Raw genomic sequence first — 26,398 nt, forward strand, 5'->3', positions numbered from 1 at the left:
TCTACCGGCGAGGTGCTCGCGCGTTCGTAAATATCGTGACATTTGCAGTGCATCGGCGCACGCGCTTTCGTAACCGAGGTGAACGATCGATCGTGTGCGATATACTGAATTACTGACGTCCGGTATATCTGATTGGTGAATCTTTGGTTGTTATGTCATCTTGAATTCTTGGTCACAATCCTTAAGATGAAGAAGAAGACGCTGTTAAGAGTAAGCGCAGGGGATAAGCTTGCGTAGATATGAGAAATAATAAACGTACCTAAGATATATTATCTTATATCGATTTATGGTCCGTTCGAGAGGTCCGAAGACATCGATATTCTAAGCTAATTCGATCTGTGTACAACAACAGTCACTAACGCCACTTACAAGCAGTACTACAGGCGTTGCTGGCCAGGCAGCGGGATTTAGTATTTCTGTGTGAACGCGTGGCTACAAACTCGGACATTACGAAAATCCCGACCGGGAATCAGCACGGACGCCACGGGTTTCAACCAACCTTACTAAACTAGGTTTACTAAACGTCAAAACACGAAATTACTATGGAATTTGTATGAAAAACCAACCTGTGACGTCATAGAAAAACGTGACAAAACGTCGCAATTATTACATTTTTCTTTATTAAAATTCATAAATAAGTGAAATAGAAAAAAGTAAACTTTTTGTCACCTCTGTCTCTATTTAGTAATCAGAATTTCATAATCTGTCTGTACGAGTATCTGTCTTTATTTAGTAATCAGAATTTCATAATTTATCTTTGACCTAGGAAACTACCCAAGTCTCTCATTGCACTTAAGATAAAATAACTTATTGGTGCAAGTTCGATACCGGGGTTCGGACCAGCGCACCCCGCCGCGCGAATCCGCGGAACCCGTGCCTACGCCGCCTAGTGTGCTGCGATCATAAGAGCGGTAGTAAATTGTCTCCCGACGGCTTTTGGCTCTATCGCCCCAATAAATCGCATTACGATCTTGACGTCTATTGTAAAGAATCTAATCTAATATAAGTCTTAAACGTGCAATTTATGTGCATGCTGTCTCTTCGCACGCGACTTAGATTATCGCAAATATAGCTAAGACCAACCCTGGATAGTTCCCTAAGTCCGTTTCTGGATTTCGACCTAATCTATGTGCATCACCCAAATCGGCTCAGCGTTTTCGGCGAATAAATCCGCATCCAAGTCTAGTAAATGTTTGTTTCCAGCAGGGCTAATATGCGCAACGTGATAAAATTATCGATCGATTTTATAAATTTTGACGAAATCGGTAAGTTTGTTTTTTCCCTAACATGCGTGCTACGTTTTTTCTATTTATTTTTATGTTATTGCACTAAGTAATTGTAAGCGGATTATAGCGCCGAGACAAACCCGTGAAGGGTTAGCGGTGTTATTTTAATTGTTTTGTTAATTTTTCGTTGTATTCAATAATAAAAGGTGATTTTGTTCGTATTTTGACAGAACTACATGACTTATTTGGGTTCACATATTAGCGCCAATCGACAAAATGACATAATTATATCGTCAGAATCGATAAAATGACCGTGAAAAAATGTTATCACGTTGCGCATGTTAGTCCCTACTGGTAGTGGTTGCCTGGAAGAAATTGCTCGAGATAAAAGGCCGGCCAAGTTGTACTGTATCCATGTGTTATGTCTGATTGTTAAAAGTACCTAATTTCTGTGAAAAGTAACAAACAGACAGACAACGTTACTTTCGCATTAATAATATTAGTATGGATAACTAGAACATTCGATTACGATCACAATCCGGCCCGTACTGAAAGCAACCTTGATCGTGCAAACAATTGCACATAAACTGTGCAACATTACGTGCAGCCGGGGAAATCATACGCTAGTCAATCAATTGATTGACTAGCACGCAAACTAAACAACAAATCTGACTTCAGCTTCCACTTACTCCAGCGGTAATTAAACTCGGACTTACAGGGTTGGTAAACGGGACATTAGCACTGATTCCAGTCATAAGTTCTCATTTAAGAGCTGTCGAACTAAAATTGGGCTAAGTTTGTGTGTACCCGAATGGGCACCAATTTATTTTATTTAATTTTTATTAATAATATTAATTTTATTTTATTCATTAGGACATTAATAATTTTGATTTTATATAATTTAATTTTAATAATGGAATCTAATCTAATGTACTTATAATTATGGATATTAACCTGAAATAAATTTGAATTTGAATAACTTCATAACCCATCACTAATTTAAGAGCCACGCTCTAGTCGGTGTAGCGTTCTCCATGCTACTTTTTAAGGAAAAATAAGGCAGTGGTTTCCCTCTTGTCTTCCGCCCGCTGGTTCCAGTACCGACCAGTAACATAATAGCGGAATATTGCATTGTGACAAACTTACGATCAGCCTCTATTGTCCTAACCAAACTAGGGATCACAAAGTGATTTTTTGTGATTTGTCCCCACCGGGATTCGAACCCGGGACCTCCGGATCGTGAGCCCAACGCTCAACCACTGGACCACGGAGGCACTGGAACTCTAGTAATTGGCACATTATTACTCCGGAACAGTCATGGCATGGCATTAAGGCGCACGTAGCAGACGTGTCTACTCCGTGACTCACGCGCAGGATTCTGTTCATAAATAGCTGGTTGCCGCGCGCCTCTACCGAGTTAAATAATCGTTACAACTCGTCTCGACCTCAGAACAGAAGAATGTCTGTCTGTGGTCTCGACATTTTTGGCCTGTGTCCGGACCAGCAGCATAACGAGAAAATAATATTATGTATAAACTAATATACAAAATAACCTTTTTTTACTGGGACGGCCTCCGTGGTCCAGTGGTTGAGCGTTGGGCTCACGATCTGGAGGTCCGAGTTCGATTCCCGATGGGGACATTGTCAAAATCACTTTGTGAGACTGTCCTTTGTTTGGTAAGGACTAAACAGGCTTGAATCACCTGATTGTCCGAAAAAGTAAGATGATTCCGTGCTTCGGAGGGCACGTTAAGCCGTTGGTCCCGGTTATTAGCCGTAAAAACACCTCCACCAACCCGCAATCCGGTTGATTAAGAGGAGGCCTGTACCCAGCAGTGGGAAGTATATAGGCTGTTTATGTATGTAAAATATAACATTTCCTTTCATATTACGGCCCTTATCATCATTCATTTAAGAGCCACGCTCTTGTCGGTGTAGCATTCTCCATGCAACTGTTTTAGGGCAAAATAAGGCACCCTCTTGCCTTCCGCTCTGCAGTACTCAGACACGAGTGGGATGGCCCTTATAAGTATAACAAATATTTTCTTTCATCATAATCCGATTACGTAATCCCACATGAAGGGTACTTAGTTCGTCTGAGCCTAGACTGAGCTCTTAGACATAATACGATAGAAGTTCTTTGCCCAGACACGTACTCGCTACATTAAAGGACCTTTGATCCAATGAATGTCCTATCTCATTTACTAAAAGGTGCTGAATTGGATTATCGACTGCGCGCGCATACCTGATACTTTTTTTTGAATATAGTAGTGTCTATGAATTAGGGAATTCAGGGGGTTTAAAAACGCCACATCGAAGCAATTCATCTAAAAAAGGAATATTGCTATTTGACTTTTTTTGCATTGCGCTCTTACTTTTATACAGGGTGTTAGTGATATCGTAATGAAAACTTTGAGGGGTGATTCAGAGTTGATATCAAGTGCAAAAGTGCAAATTTATACTGAAAGTAATTTAAAAAACACAAACATTTTCATGAATTTTCCGACAGGACCATTTGATGTCAACTCAGAATCATGGTCTAAATCATCCCCCTCAGTATTCGTTACGGTGTCACTAACACCTATGGGTGTCATACATTAGGTATGTATGCCTAATGTATGACTAAGTAACCATACTAATCTAGCAATAGATGCCAGTCTAAAATGATCAAAAGTCCAATCTCATTTTACTGTCGACTTACTTTCGGATTTTATTTATGAATTAAGTAACAATGAGTACTACGTTTGACCGCTTTTATTGTATACCTATATATCCACATTGATGACGTCACAGGAGTGACGTCATCAATGTGGATACTGTCCTCAGTATCCATACAAACTCCGAAGAAAACTTCCATTTTGACGTTTCGTAAAAAGTATGTAATTTGACTAGGTTGTCAAGTAGCCTATACACGTAAAGCTATTTCCACTACGAACGTAATTAGAAGCAACACAAATATTGCGTCTTTGTCATCAACATATTGCGCAAGATATGACGTAGATAGAGGTGAGTATATTAAATATAGCTTTACCTTGGATATTTAAAATATTATTATATTTTTTCTCAACTCAAACACGAACAACCCTAAAGTTGTCTGGCAGAAATTGCTATTTAGCAATAAGGCCGCCTATTGTACTTATGTTTTTATTCGTATGTTTATGTCCTTTGTATATGTCGTTGTGCAATGAAGTATTATTGATTGATTGATTGAACAAGGAAATTGTCAAATGATTTGGTCTCTGCTATCTGAACCCTCCCGCTGAACACATAAAGGTCCATTTTTGACCCCTCCAGACAGCCCGATTCACCCCTCCGGCGCCAGGGGTCTACTTCTCAAACAGTCTATTTCTCATTTTGACTACTTTTCGTGGAGACAACTTCGCAAATCGCCTACTTATCAAACAGTCTATTTCGCATTCCGCCTACTCTCAAAGAGACCACTTCGCAAACTACCTACTTGTCAAAGAACGAACAAAGTACTGATAAATAGAAAATTATTCATTACGTTTTGTATTATATTATTTTTATTAACCAAACAAACTTAAAATGAAATTAAACTTAAATTGTAATGTAATAACAAAGAAAAACTTAAAAACACTAATTAAATTTTAATCGCATATAAACAGTTTTTTGTAAATATTCTATAATTGTTATTTCGTTAGCTTCTAATTGGCACACGTGTTTTTCTAATTTTTGATCAAATTGTATATCACAGTTCTTGCGGTTTTTTTTCAAAGGGTGGAACAAACATCTTTGAATTTGAAAATCGAAATGTTTTCCCTCTTTGCGCAGTTTATGAACAAATGAGAAGAAAGTTGGCTTTTTAGGTATCCTGGCATTGAGACGTAGTTCAATTGAAAAGTAGGCGGAATGCGAAACAGACTGTTTGCTAAGTAGGCAGTTAGCGAAGTAGTCAAACAGAGAAGTGGGTAATGATGCGAAATAGACAGTTTGAGAAGTAGACCCCTGGCGCCGGAGGGCGATTCGATTCACGCCTCGTTGGGATAAGTACACGCCTCCATTTGATTCAACGCCAACCTGATTCACTACTTAATAATTATAATTGGTTTATAATTACTTTATCAGCAATCGCTACCGGTCTCTATTTACCCGTAATATGTAGCTGTTAGCTGAGCCAAGAGGCTTTTGGTGGTTCAACAGTAACTCTGACATCAGGGTTGATCAGATCGGTCATTGACCTCACAACGAAAAAAGAGAAGAAGATTATTAATTTTTAACTCTACATAGGCTGATCACTACGTACCAAGTTCATCATTATCCATCTAATTGCAAGTTGCTTTCTTTTGTCTGCTTACCCTGTTAAGTATGAATTCTACTAAACTCGCGCCCGTGATCCCTAACAGGCTGGATAGAGGACAAGTAAAACTCAACAAAAATCATCAGATTACTTACAAGCTTCGGCCTAACATGGCAGACGATGGACCGCGACGATTCCTCATCACTGCTGCTCTCGAGACAGTCTGACAGCGACGGCGAGCGCCGCGGGGGCCATCTTGGGGCCTTGTCTGAGCACGGACTGAGCACCAGTGGGGCCGGCAACTGAGGCCCTTGGCCGCGCCACCAGGACACTAGAGCCGGGGCCACGCCGACCACCATCGCCAATCCTAGCTTCACCACCATGTTGTAGTTTATATCATTGGTTTTGATCTTTAATGGACTCTGTCTGGGATCATTTGCAGTATGAAGAAAGATCTTCTTGAATTCAGCTCTTTGAAGAAATCTGGATTGATTCTTCCTCTTTGGTGTTTGTACAATCTTCTTCAAGACGTAAAGACGTTCTTGGCTGTTGATATTCTTATCCTTTGCCCATTCAAAACGTTAAAATACGACCCGCTTATAATACAGTCAACGATTCTCTTAATAGTCTGTTCAACACGACCATAACTCATAACCCGTCACGAGGAAGCGCGACACATTGTTCAAACATAAATAAAAACGTCTATTTTAGATCGATGCAGCTTGCACGCTTTCACGCTGAACGTCTGTCACTGTAGACTCGAAACGTGCCGTCGAAACGAGTCAGCCGAAAAAAACGTGCCGGTAAATGTAATTAGTTTATAACACGTGCCGAAGACAGTGAATTCGCGCCACGTCTCGCGCCGCTAATAATTAATGCAATCGGTGATTGCAGCCGGTTTTCACACACGACCGCCTATTGTGAGAGGTTCGGGGTAAACTGGGAAACAGCCGTACTCTCGCGCTCGAGACGGCGGCGGCGGTCGTTGACTGCCCCCCTCCACCGGGCCCGGGCATGCCACCCCCCAGCCCTTACAACGCACCCACTGAAACACCTTTTTTTGCACATTTAAGACGTTATTGTGCTTATTTTTATGTGGTTTGGATGGTTAGTGGTTTTAGTAGGGGACGGCTGAATAACGGTGTTTTAATTTTGAATCGTTTTGCGTGTTGTGGGTTTTACGGTTTACAAGATCAAAAATAATATGTAATTTTCAAATTCAAACGCAAACTACAATAAAATCAATACGGTATATTTAAATAATACTGACCATTAATAAACTGGAATTATTGAATATTACCTAAGGAGGTTAATAAATATAAATTCTGCGTTTAAGAACGATAAACGTTTTCAACTAATATCAAGTTTACTTTGACTCAAATGAGATTATTAATAGAAACATGGAAGTTATAGCTCCCGATAAATATGCAGCAGATATATAGGACATTACAGTTAAAAAGCCGTAAAGACTATAAGGTGCATTTTACGCTGTAGGAAATAAAGTTCTAATTGTATGCGCATACGCAAGACCGCACCGCATGTTGCGTAATTATTATTGCACGCGGTAGCCGCTTCCTCAGTGAAGTTGCAAAATTTTGACGTCAGCATTAAAAGTGTTACAATGTTCTTGCTTTCAAATTCACTTCCACGGTTGTAAGAATGTTTTAGTAAGTAAACAGCTGGAGTTGAACATACAAAATGAGTCTCAGTACCGCCTTCTACTAGGCACAATTTTCCTTTCAATCAACAAGAGGTACCTATGGTGCATAGTTCACCACGGTGTTCGTAGACCCATATTTTCACAAGTCTAAATATGTTTTAATTGATTACTGGTTGATGTTTTTGTTGGTCTCCAGGATTTGTGCCCGGTTAATGGCAATAGACTCGCTCGCCCCTTATTAAATGGGACTTAAATATAGCTGGCGTCGAGTGGGTGTACTATACACCTCTGCCTACCCCTTTAGGGATACAGGTGTGATCTTATGTTATATGTTTTTTTATTAATATTGTGTTACTATACTGATGTCAAAGTTTATCTCCTCTCTTTCTAACTTTGCGCTCTACACATAATGCTATTGATTCTAGAAAAACTATTCCAGAAATTTCTGTAAGCATACAGCGCACACCCCCACCATTACACAGAGCACAAGATACAATAGGCAGCACTGCCCAGTACAGTAGGGGTGGCGGTGGGGGGTGTCGCAAAAAAGCTCGGAGTTGCATCAGCCAGTGGGAGGGGCTGCAGACAGATCGATGCCTACTGACGTCAGAGCTGCCTATAACCATAGAATAAGGAATACCTAATAACTACGTATAGAACGGAAACTCTCCGCTCCCCACGCTGAGCTAGGTTTACCTCACCCCCCTCGGTCTTACTTTAGTCTTCAATCGTATGAGCGTCAGACGTCATACACACAGATGCGCGTGTAAGTATGACAACGTCAATGTGTAGTGTCCGTGTAAAACGAGGTTTTTTTTTGTATGAAGTGTCCGGGATGTGCAGTTTTTATGGTGTGGTTATAACGACAGGGATATAGAGAGTTTATGATGATGGTTCATGCTAGGCAGGTGAGTGTTTTGGACAAACCGGCATTTATCTCTCTAGTTACAGTAGTGGTAGAGAAGGGATAAAATTGAATATAAAAAATAACCAAAGCGCGGTCTACATCTGCTAATAGAAACTTTAACAACAACCTTTTTATTGAATCTACAGCTGTTATTTTTTTGCTTAGGTTTTTACTCTCTGTTGCGAGGTTTTGTTAACAAAAATCCCATCGGAATGTAGTTTATAAAAATAAGCTTAAGTGGTTTTCAGTAAAAACGATGATATAAATATTATGTGTATATTTAGCTAATTTACGAAAACGGTCCACCTAATTTTATTTCGCAACTTGTGACTCTACTCACCCTGATACGACGGGCGGACTACAGGCATGAATAATTCACAAATTTGTTTCTTAGATTCTTCTTCTATCGTGTGGGTTGTGAGGCGCAGTACCAACCTCATCTACGCTGGTGTCAGGCTTATTATTGAGCCGCAAAAGAGTAAGTAGTCGTTACAAGAGCCCTGACATGGCTCATGTAACGACTACTGACTTACATCAGCAAGTAGTAACCGGGACCAACAGCGTAACGTAACTCGGAAGCACGGATCATCTTACTACAATCAGGTGATCAGCCGTAATGTCCTTACCAAACTAGGGATCACAAAGTGATTTTTATGGTATGTCCCCACTGGGATTCGAACCCGGGACCTCCGAATCGTGAGCCTAACGCACAACCACTGGACAATGGAGGTCGTTAGATTAAAGTAACAAAATCCATCTGGTACAAAAATAAGGCCACCGGAACATTTATCAGAGATAACCTAGATTCGGGGGTTGGGCGGCATAAGGGAGTATAAGCCCCAGGCAGCCTTTTGGGAGGATATATATAGGACCAGAAAGTGGGACACGCGATCGACCCACAAACAATGTATAAATGTGATCGGCATAAATTATCATTCACATACGCAAGATTTTCACACGATTTAAACTTTTTCCTTGAAGTGTGCAAATCTGCGGCCTACCAGTAAAGGCATTCTTCTCATAACAACAGTTTTACATAACATAAGCTCACGTCTGAGGAGCTGAGGAGAGGAGCTCGGTGGCGCAGCGGTTAACGCGCTCGGTCTGCGATTGTTGAAGTAAAGCAACTTTCGCAAAGGCCGGTCATAGGATGGGTGACCACAAAAAAAAAAAAAGTTTTCATCTCGAGCTCCTCCGTGCTTCGGAAGGCACGTTAAGCCGTTGGTCCCGGCTGCATTAGCAGTCGTTCATAACCACCAATCCGCACTGGGCCCGCGTGATGGTTTAAGGCCCGATCTCCCTATCCATCCATAGGGAAGGCCCGTGCCCCAGCAGTGGGGACGTTAATGGGCTGATGATGATGAAGCTCACGTCTATATCCCATGTGGGGTAGCCACAGGTACATCCATCACAAGATGAACTAAGTACCCACACCTCACCGAGCTTTCTGTTAGACCAATGTGATAGTATAATAGTCTAACTGTGTTATTAGTGACACAGTATTAAAGCTTAAATCACATACATAAAGATCACACCTATGTCGCTTTTGGGTAGGTAGAGACCACGAAATTCCACTTACTACAACTTTGACTTTTTGAGGAAAGAGAGGAAGGGGAAGACCAAGAAGAGCTTACATGGAACAGATTAAAGAAAAGGTTAACGTCGTGTCTTATAGGGAAGTCAAAGAATTGGCCTTTGATAGACTGGAATGGAAAATGCTACACCGACAAGAGCGTGGCTCTGATGATGACAACTTTGACACACCACTTTCGCCTCTTCCGCTCTCATCTTTAGTAAAAAATCGTCGATTGGCCAATATGATATCGTACCAAATCCCACCCACATGGAGGACCCTCTTACTGTAGATAACAAACTATAGAATAGAGACAGAATATACAGTTATATAAACGCGTAGAAGGCGGCCATGCTGAAATAGCTAACATAGCGTAGAATCTACATACATATAGTATGATATCCCGGGTATTACTTGTAATACCCAGGATTCCTTTGGAGGGAGGGGGGGTCAATACAGTGCAGGGAGGCGGGTCCGGGCGTAACTGGGCCACGATCGATGGGAAGGTTAACGACCTATCACCTGATTCGCGTCCAGACGTCCCAATTCCTATAAATGCCCTGGTTACTGTTAGTTTCTATTGATTTTGTAGTGGTTGTCACATAGTACTATACATAAACAGCCTATATACGTCCCACTGCTGGGCACAGGCCTCCCCTCAAATAACCGGAGGAGGTATGGACCATACTCCACCACGCTGCTCCACTGCGGGTTAGTGGAGGTGTTTTTACGGCTAATAGCCGGAACCAACGGCTTAACGTGCCCTCCGAAGCACGGACTCATCTTACTTTTTCGGACAATCAGTTGATTCAAGCCTGAAAAGTCCTTACCAAACAAAGGTCTCACAAAGTGATTTCGACAATGTCCCCATCGGGAAACGAACCCGGACCTCCAGATCGTGAGCCTAACGCTCTAAGCACTAGACCACGGAGGCTGTTACAATAATTATACATCATCATCTATGTGTACATAATTATACACATAGTACCATAATTATACATCAATTTTGCGTCGGTACTTCGTTCATCATGCGATGAACCTCTGTCTACACCAATTGGGAGTTTCCTAGGTCAAAGATAAATTATGAAATTCATCATCTCCCTAGCAACATCCCGTTTTTCACAGGGTCCGCTTACCTAACCTGAAGATTTGACATGTCCGGTTTACAGAAGCGACTGCCTGTCTTGACCTTCCAACCCACGAAGGGAAAACCAGGTTAACTCACATACCTTCGAAAATGCATTTCACTACTCGAGTTTAAACTAAAAAAGTTTTAAAAATCACGTTTAAAATATATAATATTCTAATCTAATCTAATCTAGCCTGCAAGATCCCACTGCTGGGCAAAGGCCTCCCCTTCCTCTTTCCATTTTTCGCGGTCCTGTATAATATTATTTGTTACTTTTTATGAGATCGATTATGAAGTCGGTTTGACTGTTTTAATTGCTTGGTTATTTGCTGAATGTACAAAATGGTAAGTTTGGCCTAAGCAATTATTAAGCTTTGGCATATAAAATGGCATGGGCCGGAGAAGGAATATAAAATAGGACGAAGCGGGAATGAAATGATTAAAATAATATTTTGGGATATGGCATATGGTTTGTAACGACCTAGACTAGAATTTTTCCCCTATTCCCAGTAAGCTTACCGAGTAGTCTTACCAGTTGAACTACTGGGAATTTTCTTTCCAATAGACTTACTGATTTTTTTATGTGGGTCGAAACTCAGTGGGACAAACGAAGACTAAATACAAATAAAACATAAAGGGGCCATTAATTACCTATTGAATCATCTGAAGAGTTCAGTTCAGAGAAAATAACACATCATCAACTGATATAAACACTTGAACAAGCTTACCGAGTCTCAAGTGGACTGCTATAAACAGACACAAGTGAAACTGGAAGACTAATCCATTCATATTGGTTGGGAGTTCTGTGTAAAGACTCTTCATCCCCCTAGTACTATCCCGTTTTTCACAGGTTCCGCTTGGGTTTTGTGTAAAGACTAACATAATTAAATAAATAACAATTACTTTTCTGCACACAGGAATTACAAATATGAAAAACAAAACCTTTCTCTACCTTCGGCCTCAACAAACTATAGACAGAACACCTATGTATGGCGAGCGTGTAATAATTTAAATAAACTTTGTAAGGAAGTTGATTTTGACTTGTTTAACACCGGTTTTGCAGCGGCGAGGAGATTACTCAGTCAAAGGTTTTTTGATGCCTAATCTTCTTTTTATGTTCTTTATTTTAACTTTAATTTGCCTGTGCACAACTCTCTGATATCATATTAACTAGTTTAGGGTTATCAGTGGAAACCTGTAATTAGTTTTCAACTGTTATGTTTTTTGTCTACTTTCTGTATTTTATAACTGTTGGTTTTCCTTAAATAAAATAATAGTATTTTATGCAACAGTTGTATAAGAAGGGTCAAAAAATGCGAGTGGCGTGAGTTGCGATGTGAGCCTTGGCGAACATCGCAATAAGAGACGCCACGAGCATTTTTTGACCTAGTTATACAACGTTGCATACAATACTTTTTCTACGACGACGTAATTTTAAACGAAACACAAAAATTTTCCAATTTATTTTCCAACGCGCGGGAAAATGGCGGCAAATGTATACTTTTTTTTTATAGTATATCTATGGCACCAAACAAAGTAAAGGTGCCAGTTTCCAGGTCAAAAAAAAAAAACAACAACAATGCTTTTTTGGCGACATTATAGTACAGTTACACTTTGTAAACAATGCTTTTATAGGCCATAGAGCGTACACTTTTTCAAAGAGTTTAATTATGTATGTACTTATATTAGACTTTTTGGTTATTTAAATGCCAGATTAAAGTAGAGGAGTAGAAAAATAAATAAAAGAGATTGAAAGAGTACAATACGGCGGTCTTATAGCTAGGTAGCAGTTTCTTCCAGGCAAAATTTGAGTATATGGGATGACTAGAATGTTTGTCATATATATACTTGTTTACTTGATTTACGAGTTTTGTATGTTGTGTGCAATAAAGTACCTATATTATATTCTATTGTATATAATAGCAGCCGGGACCAACGGCTTAACGTGCCTTTCGAATCACGTCTGACTCTAGCAAAATGATTTTGACCGGCGCATCTAGGATTCGAAACTTGGCCCTATAAATTAGAATTACCATGGGCCTAAATATTCTATAGATAATTGATACTTTTTTAGTGCAATAAAGTTTTCCTCCCTCCTGATCTCCACACCTGATGACCACTAGGCAATCACTAAATGAACAAAACATTCCATATTTGAATAAAAATAGATTTTTAAATTACAACAACTCTCTTTAGAACCAGATTGACCAGTTATATAACATAAACAGGTGTTACACATGAATGGCGCGCGCGCAGGATATTCGCGTCGTCTCGCGGAACCGTCTGTCCTGGTATGCTTCGTAGCTAGTATGCTTCCGTAGTAATATGATAAGCCTATTAATACCTTGTGGTCAGTAATGTTATAGGAGAGCCGTGGTAGATCAGTTGGTAGAACACTTGCCTCTTTGAGGTCGTAGGTTCGAATCCAGCACAGGCTTAAACCAATGATTGTCGAATTTGTTTTCCAATTCATGTTTGGATCATAAATGATAATCACGTTCTCAGCGGTGAAGGAAAACATCGTGAGGAAACCCACATTCCCGAGAAATGCATTTTCGGAGAGGCCTGTGCCCAGCAGTGGGACGTATATCATCATTGGCCTTATACGTCTGTTTCAGACGATTTATGACGTCATTGCCTCGAAGAAATAGGCTGTTTATATATGCATAACTTGAACGCGATTTATTCGTATTTTAGTAGAAAATTTCTCGTTTCTCAGTATTAGGAAGTAAAACACTTTCTCATAAAAACTGCATTCAAAAAGTACCCTTAAGTACCTATAACCTACCCTTGAAAACGGTTTGTTTGATCGATTACCATGAATAAAATGCACCACCTTTAAACTCCTACTTAGTACCAACCGAGAATAACAATTCCAGGCAATTTGTTGAAGCTACTTAGTATGACAAATTCAAAGCATCTGACTGACTCATGGCACGCGACGACTGATAGACAACGACCACCCAAACCCCAGTCAATGTTGAATCAATATGTCCCCAATGGCGCTATAAACTTGAAACGATACTATTTAGATTTTATTAAGCGTTAGAATACTATATTATTGTAGATACACAAATCTCCCTAGCATTATTCCGTATCCGCTTACCTAACCTGAAGATTTGCCAGGTCCGGTTTTTTACAGAAGCGACTTCTGACTTCTGACCTTCCAACCCGCGAAGGGAAAACTCGCAGACAACCTATATCGTAGAGAATTACATAAAATTTCAGTGGCCACCCACGACCAAACCAGTCGCCCGCCGGATCCACCCATGCATATATGAAAGAGTAAAATACTATCTTGCATAAATCTAGATTTGAAAGCGAGGAGGAGGAAGTAGGTAACCCAAACATCTCCATTAGCGGGCGTCATAATTGTCACCTCTGACATATAGATGCCACTTCATCGAGGACCGTGCAGCCGACCAAAACAACCGCAACCGCGAGCTGCACTGCATCCGAAATAGCAATACCCACAGATATACAACGAATAGATAGCATATTTATATAATTGCCATTTGGGCTGTGTACTAAGTTCAATATAAATTATGAAATTCTGATTACTCAATAAAGACAGATGTAAAACTAACGAAAAACATTTTCTTTTTTCTATTTAACTTATTTATGAATTTTAATAAGAAAAACGTAATAATAAGTCAGACATTTTTACACGTTTCGTGTTTGGACGTTTAGTAAAAAGTAATTGATTTGACTAGTTGGAAACTACCCTATTGGGGTACTCAAAAGTTACAGTCATGAGCAATATCCCACTTTAGGACTCTGTCGCACTAACATATTTGACATTTAATGAGACTTACAGTTCAATTTGTCAAAAAAGTTAATGTGACATGGTACTAAAGTATATACATATTAATGCTCGTGACCGTACATCCACACAAGTTTAAGTAAGTACCGACACCTCACCGAGCTTTCCGAGTTTTTTTACATGCCGGTTTAGAGTACGCCTGGCCTTTCTTTTAAACATACTGGAGCTGATCGCAGTATGTACGTTTAGGCCTAGAAATGTACGTTTGGGTCAAAGAGAGTTAATCTTTCATACTCATCACTTTCCTCTCTGTCCATACCATGCTATCTGTTGCTACTCAATTTCTCAGTGACCGGTTACACTTGCGGTCATATCCATTGAATGTATATCGGTGGCAGCAACTGTCACTGCGGCTATTTCCGTGGACTAACGCCGCGATGCGCTTGCGCGTACATACCGTGACATGGAATCATAAAGTCAGCTGGATAAGTGCAACAGGGCATCTTTGTCTTAATAATCGGATGCTAACAAAAGTCTGTTAAAATTAGTCATACTTACACCTAAACTGTCTACGTTTGAAACCTAAATAAACATTTTCATCTACATAACAAGGTGAAAGGCTTGTTTGTTTATATATAAGCTCACGACTATATCCAATTGGGGTAGTCAGAGATACCTACATCCATCACATGGTGAACTAAGCATCCACGCCTCTGCGAGCTTTCTGTTAGACCAACGTCATATTAGGTGCGCCGTATCGCCGTCTAATGATATTTTATTTTATGATATTCAATCACCGTTTGGCCATATCGTTAATGTATGCGGTGTGGTGTAATAAAAAATCGAATAGTCGATTAATTTCTTACATTCAAAACTATTTACCTAATCGATACAATTACTTCGATTCATCGATTATAATATCAATCAAGTTTTAAATATAATCGAGACCAGCTCCGCTTCCGGTGGATAATGTTACAAATTTTACGATATGATTGCCAACGTTTGGCCATATCGTTAAGCATTTTGTGTTCATTGATCTGGCCAAACTACACCATGACATGGTCAATCAGTGATATTCTATTTCATGAAATATGACCATTCATGAAATGAACGAGCACATCATGAAATGATCAATTCTAAGATCTGGCCACGAAATATACATACATATGTATGTATGTATAATCGCTCACGTCGCTAACTGACGTATCTGAAATTTTTGGCGAATCTGATTTGGACCTTTTGCTATTGTCAGTTATAATATCGTAAATTGCAGATACGTCAGTTTGCAAAGTCAGCCACAATATTATACAGCACACTCATAAGTCGTCATAAGCCATGGCTCTGCCTAACCCTTGAATTTGAATTATGAAAGGGGGTTTATGAAAATAAGGGTAAAGAAAGCAAAAGTAGAAAGTCGGAAGTCGAAAGTACGTAGCATGGAGAATGCTACACCAAAAAAGAGCGCGGCCCTTAAGTTAGTAATAATGGTTACAGAAGTCTACCTATATGCTTAGGTAGTGTTATATTTAATACTAAATGCAATGCGCTAAAGGTGTTTGCACACGGAAGAGTATTTTGATCGCGTCTTATTTTACGTCGCTCTTTACAGGTGATGCTGCACAGTGGGCGCGACCTGTGGTGCGACGTAGACATTACTAGACTACAGTATGCATAACTATTATGGATAATTAAAACACATATTACGTTAAACACGCGTTAAACTCGGGGATACGATTTTATCGCGGTAAGGACCTGGTATCATGTGTTTTAATTATGATAATAACCACGTAAACCTCAAACAATGCATGCATATTTCACTGGGTCAAAGATAAATTATAAAATGCTTACTCGACGTATGCTAGGCCTGCCGTGGGGGTGTAGTGCGACTGGCATGTTCGCTGATAACGAAGGAACTGATTTTTCACATGTGATGCGAAGAATGTTAGATTCTTTTAAACAAAGATTGCTACATAGCAATAATGGAATCATTTTTTTTTAAATAAAATATTTTTTATTTTTTTTTCTCCAGTATTTTACAATATCGAAATTGTGGACCTCCCAGTAAGCAATTTAATATGCTCGTATTGGGAGTGACCACGCTGCTTCCGAGGGTTACAATCTATAAATACTTAACTTAAAAAAAATCATTAACGTTGTACATGACTTATATCTGCGTAGCAGATTATTTGTATGTCCTTCTTTTTTATACGTCATATTTTGTCCAAGTTTTCGTTGGAGTCGACCCCCAGTGCGGCGTGTCTGGTACTAGTAGCCAGAGTATTTCGTATTGTAGATCGTGAAACATCTCCGTGCGTACGGTAAGTGTTTTTGTCGCGTGTTGTGGTTCTGACTACCCCGATAGGGATTGCGAGCGCGATAGTAAGTAAGCGATGTGTGTGAGTAGTGTGTGACTATAAAAAAATAATATATTCTTGTAGAATAAAAATTGGCTAAGGTTTGATAGCTTTCGTGGTCTAGTGGTTAGAGCGTCGGACAATCTGGAGGTCCGGGTTCGTTTCCCGATGGGAACATTGTCGAAATTACTTTGTACGACTGTCCTTTGTATAGTAACGACATTGCAGGGTTGATTCACCTAATTTCCCGAAAAAGTAAAATGATTCGATGCTTCAGACGGGACGTTAAGCCGTCGGCCTCTGCTATTAGCCGCAAAAACACCTCCACCAACCCGTATTGGAGCAGCGTGATGGAGTATGCTCCATACCCCCTCCGGTTGATTGAGGGGAGGCCTGTGCCCAGCAGTGGGACGTATATAGGCTGTTTATGTATACATATATGTACTCGCTCGCTATTACCACGGGACTTAAAAATAACTGACCAGTAGTAAATACTAATTACCTCTGCCTGCCCTTTTGGGGATAACACTTGATGCTACGTAATGTGTTAATTTTTGTATTATAAGTTGGCCATATACCTAGAAATATTATCATTTATCTTTAATATTATAATCTAATCAGTATCCTCCACACAGCAAAGATAAAGTAATTACTTTTTATTGTTTAACTTTTGCAATAAATTCATTGTAAGTTAATAATTGCCGATTGTGTCGGACAACTTTATTTTATTCCGATAGTAAAAGAATTAGCGCTGTCCTTCACTACGACGAATATAAGACGGAGATAGAGATAGTTGTACAACTTAATTAAAATTACGTTTGTGTTGCCAGAATCAACAAATGTGATGTCAGTGAACAATTTGCGGTTGTACTGAAAGGACGATTGGTAAGACATGCAAAACGGTAGAGAGTTTAACGAAAAAACTATGCAAGTGGATGGATATTGTCGTCTTATAGTGAAAACCTTACAATCTTTTTGAAAAATCACATTTTGATGTGATCTTCATCAACAAAACCTCGAATACTTTCAACAATTTAGATCAATTTCATCATCTCCAGTTTTTCACAGGGTCCGCTTACCTAACCTGAAGATTTGTCCGGTTTTTACAGAAGCGATTACCTGTCTGACCTTCCAACCCGCGAAGGGAAAACCAGCCCTAATATAGGTTAACTCACCTCCGATATGCATTTCTCGGAAATGTGGGTTTCCTCACGATGTCTCCTTTCACCTCTGAGCACGAATGAATCAATCAATGAATTTCATTCCGGGTAAAAGTTGAAACCACAATTTTTTATCTGGACTGAAACTAGCTTGTACATAACGAGAATTTGTTAACAAAAAAAACACATCGAAATGTCATTTAAAATGTGGTTTTCACTATAAAGAAACGAGACATACATACATATAGCATAAATTGACTCTACATTTGTTTGCTAAAGCTTGTATTTTGCTTTGTTTTATTTGAATACAATCCTGTTTTCATTTAGAATGCTTAGTTGTAAAGGTAAATAAATGTAACGCATGCATGTAAGTAGCGCCATCTGTTGTGTTGCAGGCGTAACTAATTAAACTGTAATATTAGGGTAGAACCAAATGACACGAGAAAGCAACCTGCAGCCACACACTTGGTGCTGCAGTCCTAAGATGGACTAGAGAGTGTAGTCCGGGCAGATGTACTATGCATGAGCCAGTCACAGTGCCTCGTTGGGCCGATAACATAGTAAGTATTCACTCTTTCTCAAAACTAGAATTAATAGGCACTTACTAGGTGAAACATGATCTCTCCGACCGATTTCGGCCACGGCGACCACTTCGACTCCTAGTCTAGTACTAGGTAACCATGTACTGAAGCCACATCTTCATTTATCAGGTGAGATTGTGGTTAAATGCAAAGCTATATATTTTAATAAAAAAAAAAGAATAATCAGTCTCTTCAACACAGTTCAATCACTCAAATATCCATTATTGCTCACAAACAAAACATACAAACATTTAGCAACGGTACAAATGGGCGGCCTTATTGCTCTCAAGCAATTTCTTCCAGGCAGGAATCAGCCATAAAGAAACTTGTCTATCATGTTGGAGTAGACAATAATTTAGTCAAGTGTTGGTGTTTAGTAACATTTACCGCATCATTCACAGTCATGATTTTGCAGCAAACTATAATATTTCGGTTTCGTAAAATATTATTGGTATGGTACAGGCATATGATAGCTAAGATTTGACTAATACCAAACATTACACTAATCAAAATCAAAATAAAAGGTGTGGAACATAATGCTTATGTGTAATGTTTTGGTTTTATAATACTTTATAATAAAAATTGGATCGTATAGGCTAAATAAGATAAGATAAGAAGATAATAAAAATGATAAATAAAAAGAAAAAAGAATAGATCAGTATGCTGTTAATAAAATATTTCACTATATGATATATCAAAAGTATCCAATTCCCACAGTAAAGAAAAGTGAGAAGAAAGAAGAAGTGAGAAGTAAAGTGTGAAAAGTGAATGAATAAACATTTTCAATCTTACCAAATAATTGAAAAAAGATTGAAAATAGAAAAAAGTCACTAGTTATTTGACAATCAGAATCAATTATTATGGTATCAGATATAATTTCTTAAACACCGTATTCAACACTTGTTAATGTTTATTTTTTCCATAAATGTTTCAATAAATTATGTTAGGCATTCCAACAAAACTCAGTTGAGCTGGCCTTCATTAATTTGTTTGTGAGTTTATTGAAATATCTTCGGTCCTAAATTAGACATTTATCTTAAATACAATATCAGTATAGCTTTAACGGAACACTCCAATGTATACTGTCAACTATAAATATTACTAACCTCCTTAGCAATTTGGTCCAGGGCTTGCTCCTCAGCCGTGGCCTTGGTCTGTGTACGTTGACGTCGTGATGGATCCATGTCTTGTTTGTCACTGTGACTACTGTAAAATAGAAGCATTTTCATTATTATTTATCACAATAACAATCATTTTTGATTTTATTATTTTCTATGTTTTTGTGAAATCACATACACAAAAAGAAAATATTATTATTATTAATAATAATAATATATTTTTTATATATTAATAATAAGTTTTAGGAAACACCATGTTTATAGAGAGGGACTCCGATCTACCTTTTTCCCTTAGGGTCTCAGGGCAGGAGAAAGGAGAAAATGCAGACCCAGGTCGAGTGAAAAAATGAAACATAATATAATCATTCTTAAAATATTTACAAGCATATTTTATATATGTTTCTTTTTATCATATAGTCTTACAATCATCATCAAATCTGCAGTCTTACAATACAATAATATGATACAGACAGGTTAGTTCTGTTCTTTGTAATGTTTTGTTCACACACTTTTCATGACAGTGTCATTGAATAGCGGCTGCCTCAGATGGCTGCAGCGCAGGGTTTACATACTTTTTAAACATCTTTATGAGATTGCATATGAAAAAATTGAATATACCTAGGTACCTACCTTTATTTATATGGATATAAATGTGTACATTTTATAACATTTAACACATGTACAAGTACATTAATCACTGGATTATAATTAGCAAATAAACAACTAAGTGACTGCCAACTTGTTTACCTCATTGACACAGTTTTCCTATTTGAATTAAAGTAAATGTATTCTTATCTAACTAGCATTGAATAACTGTACTTACTGAAGCGTAGCTTAGTAATTATAAAGAATAGCCAAGGTTAGGCTTTGACAATGCTTAGCCTTCAGTGAACTAATCTATAGAACAAAATAGACTAACACCCCCCTAGGCATGCCTTATCTCTGCCGAGGTAGAATAAGGTTATCTATGACTTACGTTTTCAAAACAATGTTAATTTGTTCCTAATTAATTCCGCTATTAACATCTCTGTGGTATGCTGCTAATTGGTCTCTGCTTTCATGTAGAATAACAATCAATCACAAAACACCGCAACTAACGTCTATATTCAAATGCGAAGTTTAGACACCAGTAACTTATGTCTGAAAGTGATATCATATCCACATTCATACAATACTTTAACAAAACATGTATCACATCACCACTGCTACAAATGTGTTTTACTTGTTTTAATTTGGTCGTTTAGCAAACTCGAGGAGCTCGCAGCCTCGCGCTCGCGACATACGGGATCACCAACAGTCTCATTTACATAATTATCTAGAACAAGTTGGCTTTAACCTACAGTTCATTGCGCTTCATCCGCGTGGATCCCCCCGGCGAAACCGTATCGGAATTATAATACTAGCAGGAAAAGTAATGGGCACAAAGCCAACATATTTTTTATGGCAGTCACTACAATGACATCATACTCACTGGGACAATTCACAGATGTAAACACATCACTGCAACAGTCCCTGCAACGAGTCCTCGGCCGCTCAACGCGACTCCGACGGGCGATAACTCTAATCAACAATGCAACACGCAAGAAACACAATTTTTTGCCAAATATTAGAAATACGGGGACACCAATTCACTGCCTACACGAATCACATTGATAGTACAACACGATCACACTTTCCACTAAACGTGAGCAGTTATTTGGCACTTCAGATTATTCTTATGTCGAATTAACCAGTTTGTGGGATTAGGAATGTGTAAATTACAACATTTTTCACTAAAATTAGTTCTACAAAAGCCAGTATGACATGCATGCCATTGCCATTTCAAACCGTCGCGTTCAAAAATATATGAACGAAGGTTGTCAACAAGTGATGCGATCAGTTTATTTGTAGTTGTTGGATGAATAAAATGGTTTTCTTTGCGGTATTCTACGGCGTTCGTCGCCATTTGTGGCATTTATTTGGTTGTAGGTAGGAACTAAAATTATATTTTACATAACAAATAGCCTATAATTTACATAAATGAAATATAATTTACCCAAGAGTGGGATGTTTATTATTAGAAATATTATTCCGTTAAGCTATTATCGATCCGAATATTCGGCAAATCTTCAGTTTTTATGAAATCTTAAGAGCAAGTATAAGAAATAAAAATTCTAATACTTGGTCCTTGCATCAGAGGATACTTCCTCTGAACAAACATAATGATTTCCATTCATATGCGACACCGAAACCGAATATTCGGCGGATCTCTTATTTATTATCATTATATTTTAATACCATTTGTAATACTAATTCAGGAAAAAATAAACAAAACCAATTACTTAATTATAAATAGCATTTTATTTCACTATTTTCCGTACACACTTACCAGCCAGAACAAACAGTGGGTAGAACAATCAACTTTTGTGAACTTAGAAATCACAAACATAAAATACACTAGATATTACATTAATGCGACGGAGACAGTCTATTCGCTCTTAGCCTTGGTGTCCTCCTTGTAGTAGAGGAAGACGAAGGAGAAGAGGAACACGCCGACCATCATGGAGAACGCGCTCACATAGTACGGGTACGCGCTGGGAATGAACCGCTCGTACTGCGTGTGCTGCAGCGGACGCACCGACACCTGCCAACAAAAAATATAAAATTCATAAAAAAAAAGAAAAACAATGACAATACTGAGATAAACTCACTTCACTTTTATAGTTTATGGCAGTCAGACGTCATAGAATAGACAACCATTGCTGCTAAAGTCATGTAAAGAAACACTTATCCAGATAAACTTAAATGTAATTAACATCGGTATATCTGAGTAAGATCAGACGAGGATCTGACAGCTTGAAATAAGCAGCTCTACTTATGTTTTTATTTTATTTGTAACAAAATACCCTGCTTCTTTGACAGCTTACACAAATCATATCTAAGGTTTCGACCAATAACCGTACGACGTCTTTAATCGTAGATAGCATTTGCTGCGTCTATTGATCGAAGCGTTGATATAATTCGGTTTCTGTGCCGAGGGGGCCGAACTAATGAATTTACTGTTGAAATTTTATGTTTTCCTGATACTGACCTGTGTAGAATGATAGAGCCTAGTATATCCAACTCTATCGTAGTCCACTTTGAACTGGTACACGCCCCACACATCGGGCACTTTGAACACCGCCTCATAGACCCCGTTGGGCTTCTTCTTCAATGTGGTGCGTATGAACGGGTCGATGCGGACAAACTCCAGCTGAACATCGTTGGCGTCGAACGGCTGCCATTTGCCGTTCTTCAGCTCTTCAATCTCGATTTGGTAGACCTGTTGACATGAGTAATATAAAATCAATTATTGCATGTACCTGATTCCAACGTGCCAGCAACCCGCCTGGAATAGCTGCTAGCCCTACATTATCTGTCAGACAGCCTTCAATTTCAAAGCCTTTTATTTAGTTAAACACATAGAACAGGATTACAATGATAAAATAAATAAAGTGCTAACAATCCCCTGTGTAGTGCGTCCTTTCGACACAAAGGCCTCCTCTAGCGATTTCCATGTATTTTTATTTCTTGCTCTTCTTAGCCATAGTGGGCCTGCTATTTCCTCCAGATTGTTTGACCATCTTCATCAGACGGCCTTAATCAAACCCTACTCTTGGTGGGTTTTCAAATGTTGGGGCAGGCAGAGACAGAATAAAAAAGAAAATACCACTTGGGCACTATGCAGGAGATCTCTTTATTTATTTTTTTAAATTCTGGTCCTTTTAAAGCCTCTTACAGTTTACACTGTAAGAGTTTGTTTACACAAACAGACACATAAGGGCTATTTTTCCATGCATAGGACCTTGTGGGTTGCAATAGCTTCTAGCCTTACACTATTGGAGTCTATCAGACACTTCTAATACCTTTCTTTTGATGCATTTTCAACAAGAAAATAATTCCTACTTGGGCTACTAGACAGGAGATACTTTATGTTATTTTGTATTTCTGATCCTTTCAAAGATATAGTTTAGTAAGTAGACAAAGTGACTAATAAGGACTGTTTAAACACGCATTAGGATTTGGGAACTTGTGGAATGAGAGTCTACTACTTATAAAGTTATTTAAGAGTATTGAGTAGTAGTGGATCGAAGCAAATGGAATTCTATAGTCTCTGCATACCCCAGTGGGAAATAGGCGTGAATCTATGTATTTTAAGGGTATATCTACTTACAACATTGTCAGTGATGGTGTATGTGTTGGTCGAGTCCTTCTCGCCCTGCTTGTGGTGGTACACGCGGCGCACGCGCAGCCGCCCGCGCTCGCCGAACGCCCACTCGCTCAGATTCAGCGCCAGGGCCTTGTTGCCCGACAGTTCGGACTTTACTTTATCACCCTGTGGATGTTAAAGATAAGAAAGTAAGAGGAGGATGCCACAGATACATCAAAAATAAAAATAAATGCTTCTTAAAGTCATGGTATAAGAAGACCAGTGGGCCTAGCACAGTAAGCACGCGACTCTTTCTCGCCGCGACAGAGATCATCTGTCTCTTTCTGTGCAGTACTGTGAGAGTGACGGGTGACGTATGTCGAGGCGAGAAAGAGTCGCGACTCTTTCTCTCCGCGCGCGTTTACGGTGCTAAGAATGCAGGAATGCTCAAAAGTGACAGCTAACATTTCAAGTTTAGCCCATCTGACGTCATCCCGCCCTACGTTAGCATTTCGTAAAAAATAAATTACGCACGACCAATACTTTTATATTTACTTTGCAAGGAAATTTTGAACTTTTAGTAGAAGATTTACTTACAGTTTTAATGATTTTTATATATGTGACAAGTAATAGTAATTAAATACAGTCAGTAATTCACTTAATTTTCAATAATAAACTTTAAAACTAAACTAAAGTACAGTACTCACATGAACTTTGGAGACTGGGGAATCGAAGGCCTCATCAGAGAAGAAGAACAGGGAGCCGCTGAACACAATGCGCGCGTTGTTGCGAGCTTGCAGCGCCGCGATCAGCACCGTCTTGCGACCGACGGCGTGAGGGTACTCCTTCACCTAAGAATTTTGTTAAAAAGTGATTTTTCAGGGAGTCAGAAATCGACATAATACAAGAATTAGTCAAGCTATTCAGGAAAAACAAATTAATGATAAAATCCCTTTGTGAGTTGAACAATAAACAATAAAATTATTTTAAATAAAATTGTGACTTTATTTTTTTTAATACATAAAAGTTTATGCACATAAAATAATACATAATCTAATTTAGCTACTTTTATTATACCAATATGAAATTATGGTATGACCCGAGAAATGGTAGTTTAACTTTAACCACACACACACTGGCACATCCCTCCTTTGCATGTATGTAAATTATAATTTAATTAGTAATGTGTAAGTGTGGTAGAACAATAAAAATAAAAAAAGTGTAAAATATTTTTGTTACCTACTTTGGAAGAGCGGTGCCTTCTAATACAAGCCCTATATGCTTAAAAAAAGGCATCAGCCTCTAGCTGATTGTATTTTGTTTGTTGCCAATAAAACATTATTTATTTAACCTCTTATACCTTAACTGCTTTCAAGCACCCAGGCAACTCTACTATTTTAATTTCATATGATCAATCAAGTAAAAAAACATCAGGTTAGGTTGACATAAAGTATAAATTCAAACATTTTTTTTGACTTACCTGGCTCTTAGGGTTGTAGCTGTAGGCAGTGCTGTCAGCAGTAAGAATAGGCAGAACAAGACTGTTATCTTTGTCCAGGATAAGACCGGTGCCTTCAAACAAGATTGGCTGGGTATTGTGTGAGCCTACAATTGTTGGCGCATTGATGAGGTTCTTTGGAGATACAACAATCCTGGTGTGTTCTCCATCATCTGATGCGTCATAGTTGAAATGGTCGATCACCGCTGCCGACTCCTCATCCATCTGAGAAACACAAATAGAATTTTCATTTGCTGTGTGTGTTATGTGAGTAAAAATAAATGCAATCAGTACTAGTTTAGGCTCCAGTGTCTACAGATATTACCATGATTTTTTATAGAGGAAATAAATATTTTGGTCTTGTAGTATCTACTACACAACAATGCCATATATGAAATTGATGATATAGCTAGACATTTACAGTACCTCAAAACCACATTCTGAAGCAATCTCCCTGTATACGTCGCCAGCGGCTGCGTTTCCAGCCATGAGTAGGTTGCCGCCATCGTCGATGAACTTCGTGATCGCCTCCGTATCAATCTGACCGCCGAATTCCAGCACAGAAGGAGCAAACACTACGAGATTCTTATACAAGTATTCACCATATTTAGAAAGCACTAAGTTGCTATCATCAGCTAATTTGAACGTCAGGGTGTAGCCACGGTCTGCAAAGAAGATTTATAAACATTTAATTGGAATATAAACGGACAGAAAGTATGTTATACCGGCATTTTGCCGACACGCAATCGATCCGAACTTACCTTGTAAAGACTTGAAGAATTGAGAGTGTGTCTCTCTAACATTAAGATTATCCACAAGAACTAATGTTTCTTTATCCGCTAGTGCTAGAGAAAAACAGGCAAATATGCCTAAAATTAGAGGAAAATTCATTTTTTATCGGTATCAATAACCTAAGAGAAGTGACGTGTACCAACTAAACACCAAAGACAATATTAATTTACTTTTTAATATCTCGATGTTTGTTACCTTGTCTATGACAAAT

At 38.7% G+C, this 26,398-nt stretch overlaps 2 protein-coding genes across 4 annotated transcripts in view; both read right to left on the bottom strand.

Moving 5' to 3' along the window:
- The window catches only part of LOC126367333 (leucine-rich repeat flightless-interacting protein 2), a 53,792-nt gene extending 32,152 nt beyond the window's left edge, over positions 1-21,640 (bottom strand). The window contains exons 1-2 of one of the 3 annotated variants that reach the window (XM_050010820.1): positions 21,201-21,640; positions 19,718-19,817 (exon numbers count right to left, since the gene is read on the bottom strand). In XM_050010820.1, the coding sequence (XP_049866777.1) occupies positions 19,718-19,795 (78 nt within the window). In that variant the 5' untranslated portion in view covers positions 19,796-19,817; positions 21,201-21,640. Of the gene's footprint in view, positions 1-5,639; positions 6,424-19,717; positions 19,818-20,705; positions 21,126-21,200 lie in introns of those variants that run through there. The other 2 variants (XM_050010821.1, XM_050010819.1) reach the window with 2 other exon arrangements.
- Positions 21,641-22,065: 425 nt separating this feature from the next.
- On the bottom strand, positions 22,066-26,349 carry LOC126367341 (dolichyl-diphosphooligosaccharide--protein glycosyltransferase 48 kDa subunit). The gene is made up of 7 exons (XM_050010829.1): positions 26,157-26,349; positions 25,822-26,060; positions 25,378-25,620; positions 24,605-24,748; positions 23,922-24,083; positions 22,800-23,030; positions 22,066-22,352 (listed from the first exon to the last, which is right to left on the bottom strand). The coding sequence occupies exons 1-7, from the start codon at positions 26,284-26,286 to the stop codon at positions 22,197-22,199; spliced, it is 1,305 nt and encodes a 434-aa protein (XP_049866786.1). The 5' UTR covers positions 26,287-26,349; the 3' UTR covers positions 22,066-22,196.
- Positions 26,350-26,398: the final 49 nt, after the last annotated feature.

The sequence above is a fragment of the Pectinophora gossypiella genome, chromosome 6, assembly GCF_024362695.1.
Source record: "Pectinophora gossypiella chromosome 6, ilPecGoss1.1, whole genome shotgun sequence".
NCBI lineage: Eukaryota > Metazoa > Arthropoda > Insecta > Lepidoptera > Gelechiidae > Pectinophora > Pectinophora gossypiella.

Bases quoted from the DNA above. Each gene is read 5' to 3' on its own strand.
- LOC126367341 (XM_050010829.1), bottom strand. From the start codon at position 26,286: ATGAATTTTCCTCTAATTTTAGGCATATTTGCCTGTTTTTCTCTAGCA. The intron at 24,084-24,604 runs GTGAGTACTGTA...TAACATCCACAG, and splicing joins CCCCAGTCTCCAAAGTTCAT to GGTGATAAAGTAAAGTCCGA. The intron at 23,031-23,921 runs GTAAGTAGATAT...TCATGTCAACAG, and splicing joins ACACCATCACTGACAATGTT to GTCTACCAAATCGAGATTGA.